General features: G+C 43.8%; 1 protein-coding gene across 4 annotated transcripts in view; it reads left to right on the plus strand.

Moving 5' to 3' along the window:
• LOC5513863 overlaps positions 1-21324 on the plus strand; it is a 40949-nt gene that overhangs the window by 17021 nt on the left and 2604 nt on the right. For 3 of the 4 annotated variants that reach the window (XM_048721971.1, XM_048721970.1, XM_048721972.1), the window contains 19 exons: positions 109-148; positions 735-1877; positions 3319-3450; positions 4240-4705; positions 6917-7227; positions 7912-8172; positions 8495-8577; positions 9718-9879; positions 10563-10620; positions 11452-11531; positions 11681-11750; positions 14030-14137; positions 15417-15526; positions 15891-16005; positions 18038-18175; positions 18857-19047; positions 19992-20099; positions 20525-20644; positions 20709-20778. In XM_048721971.1, the coding sequence (XP_048577928.1) occupies positions 109-148; positions 735-1877; positions 3319-3450; positions 4240-4705; positions 6917-7227; positions 7912-8172; positions 8495-8577; positions 9718-9879; positions 10563-10620; positions 11452-11531; positions 11681-11750; positions 14030-14137; positions 15417-15526; positions 15891-16005; positions 18038-18175; positions 18857-19047; positions 19992-20099; positions 20525-20644; positions 20709-20778 (3766 nt within the window). Of the gene's footprint in view, positions 1-108; positions 149-734; positions 1878-3318; positions 3451-4239; positions 4706-6916; positions 7228-7911; positions 8173-8494; positions 8578-9116; positions 9194-9717; positions 9880-10562; positions 10621-11451; positions 11532-11680; positions 11751-14029; positions 14138-15416; positions 15527-15890; positions 16006-18037; positions 18176-18856; positions 19048-19991; positions 20100-20524; positions 20645-20708; positions 20779-21324 lie in introns of those variants that run through there. The other variant, XM_048721973.1, reaches the window with a different exon arrangement.

Below are 21324 nucleotides of genomic sequence, written 5' to 3' on the forward strand. Positions count from 1 at the left end.
ACGCCATCATCATCATCACAGTCATCATTTTTTCATGATATCATCAACATTGTTCATCTCATGAATGCAAGACTGTTCATCTATGATTATATGTTTCCTTTTTTGTAGCGAGGTCGGAGGACGAGTGCTTAGGATAAAGTCTAAGCACGTATGTACAGACTTTATATTTACGTCTCATCTTATGTCTTATTTAGCTTTGTTTTAAACAGATCAAATCTTTCCCGACACCATACCCATCATGCATTTGTCTTTTTTCAATTACATTAAGTTTATAATAATTTGTATATATTTTTGTTTTTTAATGTTTTGGATTTACAGTACCATTTGACATTGTAGGTATAAAAAAAACACACATGATACAAGGTCTCACAGTATTCAACCAGAGTCAAGTGCCTAAATCAACATTTCCCATTTTCTTAAATGAACGAGGAATTTATTAGTTAAATACTTATTATTAGTTAAATTTATTAGTTAAGTGTGCATGCCGCTCTAGTTTCTTTGTATAAACGAGGTGTTGCTAAAACATTTTCAAAGAGGGAACCCTAAAAACATTTCTTCCTTCATGTATACATATTTTATAAATCAAAAGCACAAAATTAGTTGCAGAGATATCAGATTCAACCCCGAATGTAATATTACTAAAATTGAGATCTTTAGTCTTGAACTATTTATCGTCTTATCGTAGATTCGTCACGTTGTTTTCGTGTTTATGTAACAATGTCCTCCATTTACAGGTGGACCACCTATCGGAGTTTGACACGTGTCAGTCTCTGATTGGCTTACGTCAATGGAGAACTTTATTTTGTAATGACCATGAGAGCAGCATCCAAGCGGCATGCCGGGAAAACGCGGGCTCAACTGATGAATTTGTCAGTGGTTTAGAGAAAAACCCGCAACTCCGGGTGGCTTTTATGGGAGATAAGAACGTTATCCTTGCGCCCTGTAAAGCCGCCCCTGCTCCATCTGCGGTGAGAACCTGGGCACGAAAAAGAGCAGAGCGAATAAGAAAGAAGAGAATTGAAAAGGAAAATAAGGAACATGGCGCAGAGCAACGGACTGAGAAAATCCCGGAACCTAAAGCTGTTGGGATTAATCGAATATTAGCAAATACGGAGGCAAAGGACATACCTGCTTATAGTGAGAACTCACCTAAAGATTGTGTTTTAATCTATTCTCCAGCAGCAAGCCCTGGGATAAGAAAGACGATAGAAGTAGTTGCACCAGGAAATGGCGTGGCACCAGGAAATGACGTAGCACCAGGAAATGACGTAGCACCTGTTAATTCACCAGCGCCAACAGAAGTCACCAGCCCATGCACTCTGTTTTCCCCTGCGCAGGGGGAGTTCAGCTTTGATCCTGAAAGGGAAAAACTCGCGCCACAAGATAACTCAACTACTCCCCCGTCACTTGATCAAATCGGTTACAAGACCGGTCAAAAAGGTAATCAAACCAGTCAAGAAAGCTGTCAAACCGGTTATCAGAACAGCGAAACTTGTCAAGCCAGTCACAACCGTCATCAAACAAGACCAACCAGTTTTCAACCCAGTCACACCGGTTATCAACCCGACACGTGTCGATCACCTAAGGGCCGGTCATTAACTCGACACAAGCTAAAATTCACTGTGACTGAACAAAAGGATAAGGTTTCTAAATCATCATTTTTGTTACCAAGGCAACAATTATCACCACTGTCCGAACCACACCACAGCACTCCCATAGCATCACGTGCGACTCGACCCCAGCCTCCCTTGCTGACTCCTATCGCTAGTCCGATCAAGCCTGGGCCGAGTGGCGTAAAAGGAAGTGCTACCAGTGCGAGTAAAGGAGAAAGTAAAGGAGAAACTCTTAGACGGCAACTACTACCAAGCCAAACAAAGGTACTGTTATTGAACAAAATCATGAAAGTAAGCATTCATGCAATACAATGCAGTTAGAATATATAGAAGATAGTAAGATTTTGAAGAAATTGCGTGAAACATACAACATATTGGTGATTGTCTTTGGTGGACCAATCAGAAGAAGCAAGTACAATATAACAATATAGTTGATGTTCGCGGGCGTAATTACGCAGCGAGGGCTAAAATGAGCGCTGACAAGGGCCCAAAACATAGTTACGCCCAAGAACATCAACTACATTACTATTGTTATAACTTTGAAGAGCAAGCGCAAAAACAAACACAAAATTAAGATCGGAAAACGCGGATGACTCGCGTGATATTGAATTCATTGAAAGTTGTCATAACATAATAAATAAATAAGTACAGCTTTAATTCACTTTACAAACGTTGCTAAATATACACGTGTTTAAGGTTCTTTTTGTAAACGAAACAGCTGTTTTAAATTATAGAAAGTTTAATGGGATGTCACTTGTAGGAATTAAAATTTATTGTGCAATTGGAAAAGTGACAATTTGGCATGACAGCCTTTGCAGAAGCATTTGTTTCGGTCGAGGATGAAAAACTTAAATTCACTTCCCCGCCTGCCCTAGATAAACTGCCTTGTTTGCAATCATTACTGTTTTCCGTCTCAATGATTTCACTAGAAGCAAAAGGACGGCTGAGAATCGGCGTAAAATGCATCCAAGATCCGAGGAGCTGATACTGTGAAAATCACATTCAACACTTCGCTACGTGCACCACTCGGTGAACTTTTTCATCGCCAGGATGTTTGTTTTTTAGTATTTTTGGGAACAGAATCTTCTTCCATTTTTTTAAGCTCCTCCTCATCGAGCTGAGAAGATTGTGAGTCGTGTTCAGTCATGTTTTCCTGTTTGTTTTTTTTTGTAGTCTAGCTTTGTAGTTGTCAAAACACAACCAAACACGGCAAGAGATGCGACGAACGGTTTTAATGAATTGCGGGAATTCGTGCTTCCTTCTGATTGGCTCGCTGCAATTTCCTCGCCCTCTCATTGGCTTAGAGCAGCGGGCTTTAATATATTAGAGCCCGCCAAAACGTTCATTAGAGCCCGTATAATACGCCACAATGCTCGCCAAAGTTATAATAATAACTGTTAGTTGTCTTATACAACATATAAAATTTACCTGAAAAGCTGTATCGTGCATAATACTTAACACTTTTATCAAAATCTTCGAAAATATTATGAATCATCTCTCTGGAATAATGTTGTGTTATGTGTATCTTATGCTGTGCCTTGGTTGATAAAATTTTTCGAATTAACAAAGGCATTTTTGACATGCTAGCGTGAACTTTCCGATAGGTTACCTAGTTCTTGAATGTTTAATCGGTCCAATCAGATGCGAAGGAGGGTTCTCCCATCCGCGCATGCTTGCTGATATGTTTCTTTTCTTCCGTGAACAGACACTCACCCCGGAGTTACGAGCGCGACACCGAATCGAGGCAGGTTCTCAGATCGAGGGCCCATCCCCCGTCAACACTTGCGGGTTTCGAGTTCCCAAAATGAACATCCAGGGTGCCAAAGCAACACACGAGGTGAGAAAAGATTAGGGACTTAACGTTAAAGAATGTCGATCAACCACTCTTTATTGTTTATTATTAAGAATATAACGGTTCATTTCCAAGAAAACTACAAAATAACAATCTACGAATGTAGTCTGATATGTTATTGACGATATTTGAATGAAAATATCTTGGTTACTCGCTTGAGTTAGCCGAAGGAAATGGATGCTTTGTGTGATTCGCCATTGAGCGGTAGCATGAAAAGGCGACGCGATTTGTCACTTGTTTGTTGACAAGTGATTCGGCTGTAACACTTTTCATAAGAGCACCCCCCCTCCCCTGAAAAAAGGGAAAATAAGGAAACAGAAAAGACAAAATAAAATGAAAAAGAAAAAATAATAATAATGACAATAAACACGATTTACCACGTTAGGAATCTGTACGTTTGGAACGTCAGATTTGCGTATCCTGAGATCCAAGCTTTGTGACTTTGTGCTCATCTAGCAAAGATGCAGTCTCTGCGGAATACAGCAAAATGGGCCAATGCTTTTGTCCTTTAAATCAAAGCGATATCGACGGCGTTAAGATCAGCCACTCTATTCTTTACAATTATAAATACAACGAATATTTTGCAAGGAAACCAAATATCTCTTAAATCTCGGTTACTCGCTTGTACTAAACGATGGAAATGGATGATTTGTGTGACTCAATATTGTGCAGGAACACCACATGGCGGCGTGATTGACCTTTTTCAAGAAATTCGATCGTATCCTAGCTACGCGCCTGTTATACTGGTTTTCTCATGTTTTGAATGCTGCCCAGGTCCAGCACCTGACTCTACTCAGTGTGGAGCTCCACGTTCGCACCCGGCGGAACTTACGCCCAGACTCCGAGTTCGATCCCATCCTCGCCCTGTTCTACCACGTACAGACCGACACGCCCACTTCAAATGGACCTGCACGCGTTACCGGCGTTATTTGCGTGGATGAGGAGTCCACCATGAATCAGGCTACCATGGTAACGAGCACTCAGGCTGCCATGGCAACGGGCACTGAAGCTGCCATGACAACGGGGACTCCGGCTGCCATGGCAACAAGTACTGAGGCTGCCATGGCAACGAGTACTGAAGTTTCCATTGCGACGAGTACGGAAGTTAACATGGAAAGAGGTACTCAGGTTTCCATACCAACCCACACGCATGTTTCCCGGGCGACTAGCAATCAGGCAGGAACCCCGAGCCCGGCGTCAAATAAGAGAAGGGCAAGAAGATGTTTACTCGAACGCTCAGGTAAATGCTGTATGTAAGATATTCTACCGCTAGTCCTGGGAGTATCACGGGTTTCTGTCACACTTGAACAGACCTCTTTCTTTGTATAACGGATTCCATTCAGGATTATGGTAGTAGTGATTAGTAGAAAGTTAAGCAAGCCTGGGGTGAACCGTTTGGACAAAGAACTGTGGTATTAAACCTGGAAGAAGCTGATAACTACCTGTTGATGTCCTCTTGTGAAAACTTGTGTGTTTGGGATTGATTACTTTTGGACATTTTATGTAAACAATGATTTCTTGGTTTAAAAAAGTATTTTACTGCAACGCTTAGGTAAAATGCTGTCTGTAAAACATTCTATTGCTAGTCCTGGAAGTATTATGGGTTTCTGGCGCACTTTCACAAACACCTTTCTCTGTATGACAAATTCCAAGCAAAATAACAGACCTGTGACCTGTAGCACGTAGCTGGGGCTGCATAGCAAAACGCATCCTCGTTCCCAGGGTCTTCCCCTCATATCCCCCTTTCCTCCTTGCCCCTGGGTAGGGGAGGGTGGGAGCCTGGGAACAAGGAGGAGCAAATCGTTAGTTTGAATAAACCAATCAAAAAGCACCAAATTAGTTTGAATGACTACCCTGGTTCCTGTTTAACGGCTCGTACAAGACAACAGACAACGCTCAGTCGTTGTCGCCGCTTCGCGTCTCGTGAGTAGTGAAACTTGGAGCCTTTGGAACTAGGTTATTGAATGACGAAAGCCAAAAAGCGGTTTATCCGTCGCAGTAATTTATATTAAGTTTGTCATAAAATGCGATTTCAGTTAATTATTACAAAATATTCTAGAATCTGATTGGCTTAGATTAGATTCACTTCTTTGGAAAAAAGAATCATCCAACAGATCAAACATTTTTTAAACAATTTTCTGATCTTTCAGGCATCTGATCCTATTCTTCCTTAGTTCACTTTCGGCTTTTCGCAGTCATCATACGATGGTTGGGGTGGGAGCTCCGTCATGACCGACCCCCCCCTCCCCCCTGGCCAGTTGGTCCCTCCAGTGATTGCGTCAGTATAACACGCATCAAATACTCACCTGTCACGAGCTATATACTGTAATTGCTCTGTAATCTTCGTATATTATATTGAGGTAGAGCGCGATGGAGAGGTTGATAAAGATCACGCACCGTCCTGTCATGAGATGTACGGGCTGCTCTGTGATAGGTAGAGGGCGATGAAGAGGTTGATAAAGATTGCAAGGAAGTGTTTCGCAGTCACGGTCGGTCACGCATTCCTCATGTCACGCACCGTCCTGTCATGAGATGTATGGGCTGCCCTGTGATAGGTAGAGGGCGATGAAGAGGTTGGTAAAGATTGAAAGGAAGTGTTTCGCAGTCACGGTCGGTCACGCATTCCTCATGTCACGTACCGTCCTGTCATGAGATGTATGGGCTGCCCTGTGATAGGTAGAGGGCGATGAAGAGGTTGATAAAGATTGCAAGGAAGTGTTTCGCAGTCACGGTCGGTCACGCATTCCTCATGTCACGCACCGTCCTGTCATGAGATGTATGGGCTGCTCTGCGATAGGTAGAGGGCGATGAATAGGTTGATAAAGATTGCAAGGAAGTGTTTCGCAGTCACGGCCGGTCACGCATTCCTGACGTGTCACACATCGTCCGCCTGGAGAGTGACGAGCTTTCCTTCCCTTCTTTGGTGGATAAAATCCCCGTGAATTATTTAGTTCTTGTACTCATTTATGTGTTCATGGTCCATGCTTGTAGATGTTTGTGTTAATTCAGTTTGGGCCTTCACTTTCCTGATGTCTGTCTGGGCCAGTTCGTGTTTTTATAAAACTTATACTTGAACTGTGATAATCGACTAAAAATTATAAATTGTTTATGAAAACAGGAAAAGAAAGTCGTGTGGGCTTATGAAACATTCGCAATGAATTTAATGGTATAACAGTTCTCTTGTAACAAAACAAAATAATATTGAGCAATTTCACGCAGTTCCTTTCTGTTCAAAAACGTTCAAGTCTGTTTTTTTTTTCTATGATTGACATGAACTCGACTATTTGGTGTATTTTTCATTTATTACCTATTTCTTAAATGTTCCCGCGATGTTGTGTTTATTATATATTTGGTTATTACTGTTGTCGTGGTAGTTTTGAGATATAACATGATGTCGTGTTGATTGTGTCGCGTTACCATGACACCTGGTTTACCTTGTGTTGTGTTACAGGTGTCACGAACTGTCACGTCACATACGTCAAGAAAGAAAAAGACTTATTTCCAGCCCTCCTCGGCCTCTTTCGCGAGTGGGATCCCGACGTTCTGATTGGCTACGAGGTTCAGATGTTGTCATGGGGATATCTTATCCAGCGAGCACTGGTCTTTGACCTTGACCTTGCCTCTAAGCTCGCAAGGGTTTCTGGTAGCTCTAGTAGCAGTAACATGGACTCGGAAAAGGACCAGTGGGGCGCGGCGCATGCGTCGGAGATTAAGATAGCAGGGCGGATAGTCCTCAATGTTTGGCGACTTATGAGACATGAGGTAACTTTGAATCAGAGATCATGTCATCTACCTTCTCCTATACGATCAGTTTTAGCGCCATCGAGCCAAAATACAGAAGATAACAATGACACAGACTTTTAGTTTATTATGATCGAAGGCAGAATGCAAACTCATTTTATAACTATACTAGTTAATCGAGGATTAACCTTTAAAACATTGCCTTTGAAACATTTAGTAATAATAATTATAACTTACATCACCATTATCAGCATCATTTTCAGCATCATTTTCATCATCATCATCATCGTCGTCGTTGCCGCCGTCGTCGTCGTCGTCATCATCATCATCATCATCGTTATCATTACGACCAACATTATCATGATCATAATCTCCTAGAGTTGTACAACCGTTTGCCTTTGAACCGCCATTTTGTTAAGCACCATTATTAGAAAATAATAAGCACGTTTCCGAGCCACGGTCGGCAACTAGAAATAGAGGGCTTTTTTGTAAAACGCTACCTCGACGCTAGCGGTTTTTATATGCAAGACTGTGTGGTGGAACAGATACGTCTTCTTTCATTTTGTTGGAGCTAAAACTTTACAAAGGGATGAATGACTGACTGACTTTAAAGTCACCCTATTTTGTTGGAGCAAAAATCTTACAAAGGGATGAATGACTCACTGACTTTAAAGTCACCCTATCTCACTAACCCTGTTGTTAAAGGTCACACTGAATGTGTACTCGTTCGAGAACGTCGCCTTCCACGTGCTTCACGAACGCATCCCGCTCTTTCCCTACCGCTCGCTTTCTGATTGGTGGGATCATAAGACCGACATGCACCGCTGGCGCACCGTGCAGCACTACGTCACTCGTTGCTGCGGCAACGTGCGTCTGCTTGAGCAGTTGGACTTCATTGGACGTACGAGTGAGCTTGCAAGGCTTTTTGGGATACTGTTTTATTCCGTCATATCTCGTGGTTCCCAGGTATGCGGCCGAGTCTTTAACTGCGATTTTCAATATTTTGCGAACTCTCGTCAATAATTTACAACAAATGCTTAACCGCTTTCTGGCTTTCGTCATTCAAAATAACGGAATAACATTTGGTGCTTTCTGATTGGTCAGCGCCTTGCGTAGAGGTGGCGTTATTGGAAACCATTTCAGTGCTGGCCAATGAAAACACTTCAAAGATTTTGATGACGGAAGACGAAATGCGATTTGGTTGTTGGAAATCGTCCATATTAAACTGCAGTAATACACAGTCATTCTGATTCACAATGATCTGTCTTCCCGTTCTTTTCCGTTGCAGTTTCGAGTAGAATCAATGATGCTTCGTATCGCAAAACCTATGAACTACATCGCAGCCTCGCCAAGCGTGCAACAGAGAAATAGGTAGGTCCATATCACGCCCTTAAGTGCGTGAGTATATCTCGATCACATCACGAACATATCGCGAGTACCTCACGGACACATCACGAGCATATCACGAGTACCTCTCGAACACATCACGAGCATATCACGAGTACCTCTCGGACACGTCTCGAGCATATCACGATTAAATCTCGGACACATCACGAGCATATCACGAGTACCTCTCGGACACATCTCGAGCATATCACGAGTACCTCTCGGACACAAATCGAGCATATCACGATTAAATCTCGGACACATTACGAGCGTATCACGAGTACCTCTCGGACACATCACGAGCATATCACGAGTACCTCCGGGACACATCACGGGCATATCACGAGTACCTCTCGGACACATCACGAGCATATCGCGAGTACCTCTCGGACACATCACGAGTACCTCTTGGACACGAGTAGGTCACGAATCACGAGTACATACCGAACAAATCCCAATTATACCCCTAACTTATCGCGGGTACAACTTGACCTCATCTTGGCCACGGTTTTTTTCTGCCCAAGCCGGTTCGTGTAGCAGCTCTCAGAAGATTTCACCTCATTGGATTGATGCACAACAGACAAAACAATGGGAAACAAAACAATAGAACGGGAATACAATAGAACAATGAGGTAATCCAGCCAGTTACTTTAGGCCTTACGAGCGGACTGCTACATGACTGCTCAAGTTTACAACAGAAGTGTCCCCCACCCCTGCCCCCTCGTTTACGCTTACCAACTTCAAAGTCCTAGTAAGTCTAGTAAGGCAAATGTGATGTCATTTCGAAATAACCATTTTAAAACAAAGTTAAGTACTTAGTATAATAGAAATACAGTAGAACCCCGTTAACTAGAACTCGGCTAACTCGAATTCCCCGCTAACTCGAACTAAGTTCGATTTCCCTTGGACCTTATTTTGAGTCATTTTTACTCTGCTAGCTCAAATTCCACGCTAAATCGAACTGATTTTTGCTTCCCTTCAGAGTTCGAGTAAGCGGGTTCTACTGTAGCTCCTCTAAATCAGACGATGGAAATAGATGCTTTCTCTACTTGGTATCTTGCTAGGCCTACATGTATGTACAAAATGGCGGCTGAGAGATTTGTAACGTGTTTTTCGTGTTTCCAGTATGCGCGCGCCTGAGGTGATCCCACTTGTCCTCGAGCCCGAATCCCGATTCTATCACCACCCCGTCCTCGTGCTCGACTTCCAGTCGCTCTACCCATCCATGATGATCGCATACAACTACTGCTATTCGACCTGTCTCGGAAGGGTCTCGTCCATAGCCGAGTGAGTAACGAGTATTCTTATAATAGAGTAGCTTTACAGCCGAGTGAATACGGAATGGTGTATATTTGGGTTCTTTCATAGCCGAAAAAATACCGAATGGCCGAGTGATTACCGAATGGTGTTAGTTTGTGTTCGTTCATAGCCGAGTGAATAACGAGTGGTCTCAAAATAGAGTAGTTTTATAGCCAAGTGCATACCGAATAAGTTAAGTTTGGGTTCGTCCATTGCCGAGTGAATACCGAAGGGTGTAAGTTGGGGTTCGTCCATGGCCGAGTGAATACCGATTGGTGCAAGTTGTGCAGAGTGAATACCGAATGTTGTAAGAAAAGCGTCGTATATAGCCGAGTAAAGAACCGAATGATAAAATAGTATTTTAGCCAAGTGAATACCGAATGGTGTAAGGAGAGTGGTCGAGTGAGAACCGAATGGTTTCGAGAATTGCCGTCATTAATCGACTGAGTATCGAATAGTCTCGGGGGATGGTGCCGATAGCTGGATTGAGAGTAACAAACATTCTAAGGAAGGGTGCCGTCGGAGCAGAAGAGATAGCGGCGCTTATTTGACCGATGCACAAATTTTCCCTTTAGAGGTTGCGCTTATTTGAAACATTTACAAAGAGCTTTATGTGTGTGTTTATTTATTACGTGTGTGTTTATTGTTCTTGTGTTTTTTTTTTCTTTCAGGGGAAGCCATTTCAAGTTCGGTGCTCTGTCACTGTCTGAGCCACCAAGCCTTCTCAAGGTAAGGAGCGGTTCCTCAGTTTTTACCTTAAACAAGGACCCGCACTATAAAAGGGCCTGGACCAGGTCCACGAAAGGCTCAGTTGTCAGTAAACTGCTATGCGGTGCGGAGCTCCGGAGTTCAGTCAAGCGTGTCTTGTTTGCCCACGAGGTGCGAAACCCAAACTAAACTTTTGAAGCGCTTTTCTTCTCGTTTGCTCGGTTTATTTTCTCTTTGCTACTAACAATGAATAACCCACCAAAAAAGCAGGAACGTGCAGTAAAAATCAGTTCAAATTATTAACGATAACATGAAAAGTCTCACTACCGACACAATGTTACGGCGTGTTGTCATTTTGAAATTTGAATTTAATTCAGCCGAAAGGGGGCTGAGCTAAGCCCTTTTATATTGCGGGTCCTGGTTTAACTCATCATTTCCATCCACTCATCCCTAAAACATTGCAATGATTAGATAAATTTAGATAAATTAGAAACATCATAAATATAATAACATGTTTTGCTTACTATTAGTATTTCTCCACCCTGCTCAAAACTTAAAGCCACATTGTCACCAGTTTACTTCCGGAGGTCCGACGGAAACCTAAACCGTTAAAAGACAAAAGAATCTATTAGAATCCGAGATATTTAACAGGCCATCCGCTCTAAATTATCGATCACATCCTCAAAGAAACTTCCAATAGACACACTGCTTTCAATATTTTGAAATATTTTTCGCGTTCTCCGTTAAAAATCATCGGAGATTGTTACGTAATCGACCGGAAGTAAACTGGTGACAATGCGGCTTTAACCAAGGCTTATCTAATGCTAATTATACCGCTGTTGTCTCGCGCAGCAACTTGAAAGGGACATCCACATATCGCCAAACGGTGTCGCCTTTGTCAAGTCCAATGTACGGCGCGGAGTCTTACCGAGGTACGTATACCTACCCGGCGCCGGGGCAATAGGGTCTTGGTCGCGTGTCAAACGTGAGGTCGTACGGAGGCCCGGCAATACGTTTTTATAGAGTAGATCCAGGTTTGGTTTATTTCAAGTTGAATTCAGTGTTTTGCTGCTGTTGGCAGGATGCTGGAAGATATCTTGAACACGCGCATTATGGTCAAGAACTCTATGAAGAAATGGAAAGACAATAAGGTGGGAAGTATCGCCTTATCCTTAACTATACTGATTTTTTTACCACGTGATACTATGACTTTTACCACGTGACGCTATTATTTTTACCAGGTATAACCATGATTTTTTACCACGTGATACTATGATTTTTACCACGTGACGCTATTATTTTTACCAGGAATAACCATGATTTTTAACCTCGTGATACTATGATTTTTACCACGTGGCGCTATTATTTTTACCACGTGTAATCATGATTTCTTTCCTATGTTTTTGCGCCACGTGATACTATGATATTATCTAGTGATACACCTGTTTCTCGTAGGCCATACATGTAACTTGCAAAGACCATAATGCCCCGTGCTAACCGCGCCAGCATTGCTACAAGGACGCTAAGCAATGCAATCGCTATTTGAACAACATGTGGGGGTGCTAGGGAAGAGTTCGCCAACATTTCCTTTGTCTTGTGGCCAACTGAGCGTAGCGGTGAAAGCAATGTTGGCTAATGTCGGCGATCTTTGCATATAACCAATGGCATGTCCACAGGGGTGTGCGCCATGTGATACTATGATATTATCTAGTGATACACCTGTTTCTCGTATGCCATACATGTAACTGTCGGCGATCCTTGCATATAACCAATGGCATGTCCACAGGGGTGTGCGCCACGTGATACTATGATATTATCTAGTGATACACCTGTTTCTCGTATGCCATACATGTAACTGTCGGCGATCTTTGCATATAACCAATGGCGCGTCCACAGGGGTGCGCGCCACGTGATACTATGATATTATCTAGTGATACACCTGTTTCTCGTATGCCATACATGTAACTGTCGGCGATCTTTGCATATAACCAATGGCGCGTCCACAGGGGTGTGCGCCACGTGATACTATGATATTATCTAGTGATACACCTGTTTCTCGTATGCCATACATGTAACTGTCGGCGATCTTTGCATTTAACCAATGGCGCGTCCACAGGGGTGCGCGCCACGTGATACTATGATATTATCTAGTGATACACCTGTTTCTCGTATGCCATACATGTAACTGTCGGCGATCTTTGCATTTAACCAATGGCGCGTCCACAGGGGTGTGTGCCACGTGATACTATGATATTATCTAGTGATACACCTGTTTCTCGTATGCCATACATGTAACTGTCGGCGATCTTTGCATTTAACCAATGGCGCGTCCACAGGGGTGCGCGCCACGTGATACTATGATATTATCTAGTGATACACCTGTTTCTCGTATGCCATGCATGTAACTGTCGGCGATCTTTGCATTTAACCAATGGCGCGTCCACAGGGGTGTGTGCCACGTGATACTATGATATTATCTAGTGATACACCTGTTTCTCGTATGCCATACATGTAACTGTCGGCGATCTTTGCATTTAACCAATGGCGCGTCCACAGGGGTGCGCGCCACGTGATACTATGATATTATCTAGTGATACACCTGTTTCTCGTATGCCATACATGTAACTGTCGGCGATCTTTGCATTTAACCAATGGCGCGTCCACAGGGGTGCGCGCCACGTGATACTATGATATTATCTAGTGATACACCTGTTTCTCGTATGCCATACATGTAACTGTCGGCGATCTTTGCATATAACCAATGGCGCGTCCACAGGGGTGCGCGCCACGTGATACTATGATATTATCTAGTGATACACCTGTTTCTCGTATGCCATACATGTAACTGTCGGCGATCTTTGCATTTAACCAATGGCGCGTCCACAGGGGTGCGCGCCACGTGATACTATGATATTATCTAGTGATACACCTGTTTCTCGTATGCCATACATGTAACTGTCGGCGATCTTTGCATTTAACCAATGGCGCGTCCACAGGGGTGTGCGCAGGGTGCGAGACCCCTTGGTGACCAAAAAGTGGGTCATTTCTTATAAGGGAATTCTCAAATCCTATGTTTTTGCCATGTCATACCTGCACTTTATAAGGCCTTGCGTAAGCATGGTGCTAAGGGTGAGGGATTAAAGCCGCATCGTCACCAGTTTACTTCCGGAGGTCCGACGGAAATATCAACCGTTAAAAGACAAAAGAATCCATTAAAATCCGAGATATTTAACAGGCCATCCGCTCTAAATTATCAATCACATCCTCAAAGAACTTCCAATAGACACACTGCTTCAATATTTTGAAATATTTTTCGCGTTTTCCGTTAAAAATCATCGGATATTGTTACGTAATTGACCGGAAGTAAACTGGTGACAATGCGGCTTTAAGCGAGTGCTATGTTGACTGTGATCCTGTCACGTGATTGCAGTCTACCTACCGGATGTTGGACGCAAGGCAGCTCGGTCTCAAGCTAATTGCCAACGTCACGTACGGATACACGTCCGCTAATTTCTCAGGCCGGATGCCCTGTGTGGAGGTAATGCATATATAAATTGTAACGCAAAAACTAACGTCACGTACGGATACAAGTCCGCTAATTTCCCAGGCCGGATGCCCTGTGTGGAGGTAACGCAATATATAAATTGTAACGCAAAAACTAACGTCACGTACGGATACAAGTCCGCTTATTTCTCAGGCCGGATGCCCTGTGTGGTGGTAACGCAATATATCAATTGTAACGCAAAAACTAACGTCACGTACGGATACAAGTCCGCTAATTTCTCAGGCCGGATGCCCTGTGTGGAGGTAACGCAATATATCAATTGTAACGCAAAAACTAACGTCACGTACGGATACAAGTCTGCTAATTTCTCAGGCCGGATGCCCTGTGTGGAGGTAACGCAATATATCAATTGTAACGCAAAAACTAACGTCACGTACGGATACAAGTCCGCTAATTTCTCAGGCCGGATGCCCTGTATGGAGGTAACGCAATATAAAAATTGTAACGCAAAAACTAACGTCACGTACGGATACAAGTCCGCTAATTTCTCAGGCCGGATGCCCTGTATGGAGGTAACGCAATATAAAAATTGTAACGCAAAAACTAACGTCACGTACGGATACAAGTCCGCTAATTTCTCAGGCCGGATGCCCTGTGTGGAGGTAACGGAATACATTAATTGTAACGCAATATCTAACGTCACGCATGGATACACGTCGGCTCATTCTCAGGCCCGATATCCTGTGTCGGGTTAACGCAATACAATACGTGTTACGCAATAACCAGTCACGTACGGCTCCACGTCTGCACATTTCTCAGTATCGAGGTAAAGTAATACCATTATGTGCAGCGCTATACGACTGACGTCACGTATGGGAATATGAACTCTGTTTTGAAGTGTTGAAATGCAGTGTATCGTGACATAGTTTAGTTAACGCAATACATGTTGTTTACTGTCGAATCCGTTGTATCGCGGCCCGCGTTTTCAAAACACGATTTGCTTTGGTTTTCTGTTCCGTCAGTAAAACCATTCTGAGCCAATCAGAGTCTCGCTTCGTGCACTTCCCTGGCTTCCCTCTGGACGAAAACCAGACAGTGTCGCGACAGAAAGCCAGGCAACTGCACTTGGCGAGAGATTGCAAGAATCTAATTGGCTTAGAATAATTTGACTGGCGGAAAAGGAAAATCCCAAAAGATAAAAACAAATCGTTTTTGAATGTTTTGAAAATGCAGCGCGTCGCGATACAACGGATTCGATAGTAACACAATTCAGTTAATTATTCTAAGCGTTTTTTTATTCATTATTTCTTAGATAGCTGATAGCATCGTTCGTAAGGCCCGTGAAACCCTGGAGCGAGCGATCGACCTCGTCAATACCACGAGCAAGTGGGGGGCACGAGTTGTTTACGGAGACACCGACAGGTAGGCGGGCATGCTTTCGGAGATAACGACAGGTAGGCGAGCAAGTGTTCGGACAATACTGACAGGTGGGCGAGTAAGTCTCAAGAATACCGTCAGGTAGGGGAGTTAGTGTTCGGACAATACCGTCAGGTAGGCGAGCAAGTGTTCGAACAATACAGTCAGGTAGGCGAGCAAGTGTTCGGATATATCGACAGATCGGCGAACATGCGTTCGAAGATACCGACGGGTCGGCGAGCCATGTACGAGGATCCCGACAGGTGGGCGAACATGTGTTCTGACATACCGACTAGCAGTGTTCTGTTATTCCGATTGTTGTTTATTTGGCTTGTTTATTTATCTTGTATGTTTCACGATTCCTCCTCAGCTTATTTGTGCTACTCAAAGGAGTCAGTAAGGACGAAGCATTTCGAATCGGACACGAAATCACGGAGACGGTCACCGCGCAAAACCCGAAACCCGTGAAGCTCAAGTTTGAAAAGGTGATCTTTTTAGTTCTGGAAAAAGAGAGCAAAACAGTTATGTTCAAGTACGAGCATTTTCAGACCTTGTCCCCACGTGTCCGTTATCGTTTGAAAACGCGACCTTTTTGTTCCGTTTTCAAAAAGATCCGCGTCCGTAGCATTTTCATTTTGATACAACCCGTCGGCGGGCCACAGCATTTTCATTTTGATACAACCTGTCGGCGGGCCACAGCATTTTCATTTTGATACAACCCGTCGGCGGGCCACAGCATTTTCATTTTGGTACAACCCGTCGGCGGGCCACAGCATTTTCATTTTGGTACAACCCGTCGGAGGGGCCACAGCATTTTCACTTTGATACAACCCGTAGGCGGGCCACAGCATTTTCATTTTGATACAACCCGTCGGCGGGCCACAGCATTTTCATTTTGATACAACCCGTCGGCGGGCCACATTATTTTCATTTTGATACAACCCGTCGGCGGGCCACAGTATTTTCACTTTGATACAACCCGTCGGCGGGCCACAGCATTTTTATTTTGATACAACCCGTCGGCGGGCCACATTATTTTCATTTTGATACAACCCGTCGGCGGGCCACAGCATTTTCATTTTGATACAACCCGTCGGCGGGCCACAGCATTTTCATTTTGATACAACCCGTCGGCTTGCCACAGCATTTTCATTTTGATACAACCCGTCGGCGGGCCACAGTATTTTCACTTTGATACAACCCGTCGGCGGGCCACAGTATTTTCACTTTGATACAACCCGTCGGCGGGCCACAGTATTTTCATTTTGATACAACCCGTCGGCGGGCCACAGCATTTTCATTTTGATACAACCCGTCGGCTTGCCACAGCATTTTCATTTTGATACAACCCGTCGGCGGGCCACAGTATTTTCACTTTGATACAACCCGTCGGCGGGCCACAGTATTTTCACTTTGATACAACCCGTCGGCGGGCCACAGCATTTTCATTTTGATACAACCCGTCGGCGGGCCACAGCATTTTCATTTTGATACGACCCGTCGGCGGGCCACAGTATTTTCATTTTGATACAACCCGTCGGCGGGCCACAGCATTTTCATTTTGATACAACCCGTCGGCGGGCCACAGTATTTTCATTTTGATACAACCCGTCGGCGGGCCACAGCATTTTCATTTTGATACAACCCGTCGGCGGGCCACAGCATTTTCATTTTGATACAACCCGTCGGCGGGCCACAGCATTTTCATTTTGATACAACCCGTCGACGGGCCACAGCATTTTCATTTTGATACAACCCGTCGGCGGGCCACAGCATTTTCATTTTGATACAACCCGTCGGCGGGCCACAGCATTTTCATTTTGATACAACCCGTCGGCGGGCCACAGCATTTTCATTTTGATACAACCCGTCGGCGGGCCACAGCATTTTCATTTTGATACAACCCGTCGGCGGGCCACAGCATTTTCATTTTGATACAACCCGTCGGAGGGGCCACAGCTAATCTAAAGCTATGGCTGTCAGAGTGCTTTTTTCGCGGAGTTTTGGAGTCAAATTCCCCTTTGGTCCGCCAGTCTGTGGCATTTTGGATGCGCTCGCAACATCGTGAAAACTGTCTATTGTTGGTTTTGGTTGAGGAAAAAAAAAGAATCCTGACGAAAAGGCCTCGGAATTTATGCGAGAAACGACAAGCTCAACACACATTGGAACCGGGAATCGAACCCGAAACCAAGTGGTGAGAGGCACAGGCACTACAGAGCGACGCTCTGCCAACTGCGCCACAAATAATTCCCAGCGAAGTTCTTTCTCCTATAGGAGGCTCTTGAAAAGGGCTGACCACTATCGTTGAGTTGATTATAGCCTGCCAAAGTTTCCTTTTCAGTGATCAGAGCTGTCTTCTAGCGTAGAGTTGATTGTAGTCTGTCCTGGTTTCCCTGTCAGTGAGAAAACCTGTCCACTATCGTAGCGTTGATTGTAACCTTCCGTTGTTTGCCTGTCAGTGATAAGAGCTGTCCCTTAGGGTAGAGTTGATTGTAGTTTGTCGTGGTATTCCTGCAGGTCTATCTACCATGTGTGCTGCAAACCAAGAAGCGCTATGTCGGTTACATGTATGAGACTGCTGACCAGAAGGAAGCAGTGTTCGACGCCAAAGGCATCGAGACTGTGCGTCGGGACACGTGCCCAGCGGTTGCTAAGGTTTGTGGGATTGCATAAGTTCACATCCCTAAACAAAGTAGATTGCTCTCAAACGGTAGTTCATGATAGTTTACAGCGCAAGACTATCGCCCACTCTCACTATCATGCGTGCGTCAAACGAGATGAGGCGACATGGCCTGATAGTCGTCAACAGCGTACGCAGAAAAATCACAACGAACCAACTTGCGATCACTTCGCAAAGAAACCGATGAGTCTTTTCCCCATTCCTTCGTTGGGCGGGGGGATTGGGTCGAGTTGATAAGCGAGCAGCATACTGTACGATTTTTGCAATTCAATTCAATTTATGTGAATCTAACTAATGAAGATATTCCCGGAGCAGAATTGCCAAAGTCTACCGTTTAGTCTAGCGTTTCATTCAGTATCACATCAACATGTTTTCGACGCCATGTTGAATTGCGCCCCCTAAAATCTTCCCAGCATGCTGTTCGCTTATCAGCTCGACCCAATCCTCCGCGCAACCTAACAATGTCGAATGGGGTAGGTGTTGCCACCATATATGACGTCATCTACACAGGTATCCCAAACAGTACATATTTTTGAAATTCGGATAACAGCTCTATATGATGACGGTACGCGGGGGTTGTCATGTGTGCAAGTGACACTTTTTTATCAGAATCTAAGCATCAAGAGATGATTTAGTGCTTGTTCTCCTGTTCCCAGGTCCTTGAGAAGTCCTTGCGTATCCTATTCGAATCACGTGACGTCTCTCTTGTTAAGCAGTTTGTCCAGCGGCAGTTTCGTAAGCTAATGGAGGCTCGCGTCTCTCTCGCTGACCTGACCTTTGCCAAGGAGTACCGCGGTATGCGCTCATACAAACCTGGGGCATGCGTACCAGCACTTGAACTCGCTAGGTAGGGTTATCATAATGATGACGATGGTGGTGATGATGATGATGACGACGACGATGATGATGAAGGATGGTAATGGAGATGATGATGATGATAACAATGATGATGATGATAACAATGATGATGATGATGATGATGATGATGATGATGATGATAATGATGATTGTGATAGTAATGGTGATTGTGATAGTAATAGTGATTGTGATGGTGATTGTGATGGTAATGGTGATTGTGATGGTAATGGTGATTGTGATAGTTATGGTGATGGTGATGGTGAAAGTAATGGTGATTGTGATAGTAATGGTGATGGTGATAGTAATGGTGATGGTGATAGTAATGGTGATGGTGATAGTAATGGTGATGGTGATAGTAATGGTGATGGTGATAGTAATGGTGATTGTGATAGTAATGGTGATTGTGACGGTGATTGTGATGGTAATGGTGATTGTGATGGTAATGGTGATGGTGATGGTAATGGTGATGGTGATAGTAATGGTGATGGTGATAATAATGGTGATTGTGATGGTGATTGTGATTGTGATGGTGATTGTGATGGTAATGGTGATTGTGATTGTGATGGTGATTGTGATGGTAATGGTGATTGTGATGGTGATGGTGATTGTGATAATAATGGTGATTGTGATAGTAATGGTGATTGTGATGGTGATTGTGATGGTAATGGTGATTGTGATGGTAATGGTGATGGTGATGGTGATGGTAATGGTGATGGTAATGGTGATGGTGATGGTAATGGTGATGGTGATAGTAATGGTGATTGTGATAGTAATGGTGATGGTGATAGTAATGGTGATGGTGATAGTAATGGTGATGGTGATAGTAATGGTGATTGTGATAGTAATGGTGATAGTGATAGTAATGGTGATGGTGATGATTGTAATCATGTCGATGGTGATGATTGTTATGATGCGGTATGCATCTTACTGCAGGCGAATGTTGAAGGAAGACCGTCGCTCAGAACCTCGCGTCAGCGAAAGGGTCCCGTATGTAGTGGTGTATGGTAGCCCTGGACTACCCCTGATACAACTTGTCAAAAGGTACAGTTGCCATAGTTACAACAGACCCGTATGTAGTTGTGCAGGTAGCCCTGGACTACCCCTGATACAACTTGTCAAAAGGTACAGTTGCCATAGTTACAACAGACCCGTATGTAGTTGTGCAGGTAGCCCTGGACTACCTCTGATACAACTTGTCAAAAGGTACAGTTGCCATAGTTACAACAGACCCGTATGTAGTTGTGCAGGTAGCCCTGGACTCCTCTGATACAACTTGTCAAAAGGTACAGTTGCCATAGTTACAACAGACCCGTATGTAGTTGTGCAGGTAGCCCTGGACTCCTCTGATACAACTTTTGAAAAGGTACAGTTATCATAATGCAAGGGTTCTCTGTATCCCCTGTTCGCTTAATACAGTTGCTAAATTTCTAATGGAAACCCCGCCAATGAGGATAGTAATTTTGCAGGCCCGAAGAGGTACTACAAGACGAGCGTCTTCGTGTAAACGCCTCGTATTACATCACCAAACAGATTCTGCCGCCATTACATCGGGTCTTTTCCCTTATCGGGGTGGACGTGAAAACATGGTGAGTACGCATGCGCAGTTCAGCCATCAAGTGTTTAGTTTGACGTTATGTCTTTCTCGTTTAGGTACGCGGACATGCCACGTGTTGTACGCATCACGCAACAACCGCTGCCCAATCAAACCGACACACGAAAAGTACGAAGCTTATCCAAATGGTGTCTTTGCATAGGAAATTGCAAATTGCCTTCAGGGCACATGTGTTGTCTTCATATCAAACATATTTGTTTTTAAGGTGGCCTTTGTGTTTCTCGTCCTGCCATCACCTTAAACAGGAGATCTTACATTTTTTTTATATCTGCTTCAACCATTTTCTTGTTTATCCCCCTAAATGTACATTAAAACGAGCAGCAAAAACGCACAACTTTTTTGCAGCAAAAAAATTAATTTTGATTTCTGATTGGCTGATGCAACTGCTTGCGTATGCTTGACGTCACTTTGCTGCGAGACAAGTTGGGTTGCTGTAGTAATGCGGCTACATCTACGAGTTTTGTTGCAAAAAGAATCTTCTTCTAAAGCAAAAAAGCAAACTTTTTCAACCATCAACAACAACAAAAAATTTGCTATGATAAAAGCTGGTTCGCCGGTAGTAAAACGCGCAACATCGCTTACGAACTTTTTTTGCAGCAATGCTGTAACAAAAGTTGCACGATTTTGAAGCAATGCTGCCACAAAAGTTGTACG

This window comes from Nematostella vectensis, chromosome 14 (assembly GCF_932526225.1).
Source record: "Nematostella vectensis chromosome 14, jaNemVect1.1, whole genome shotgun sequence".
Lineage (NCBI taxonomy): Eukaryota > Metazoa > Cnidaria > Anthozoa > Actiniaria > Edwardsiidae > Nematostella > Nematostella vectensis.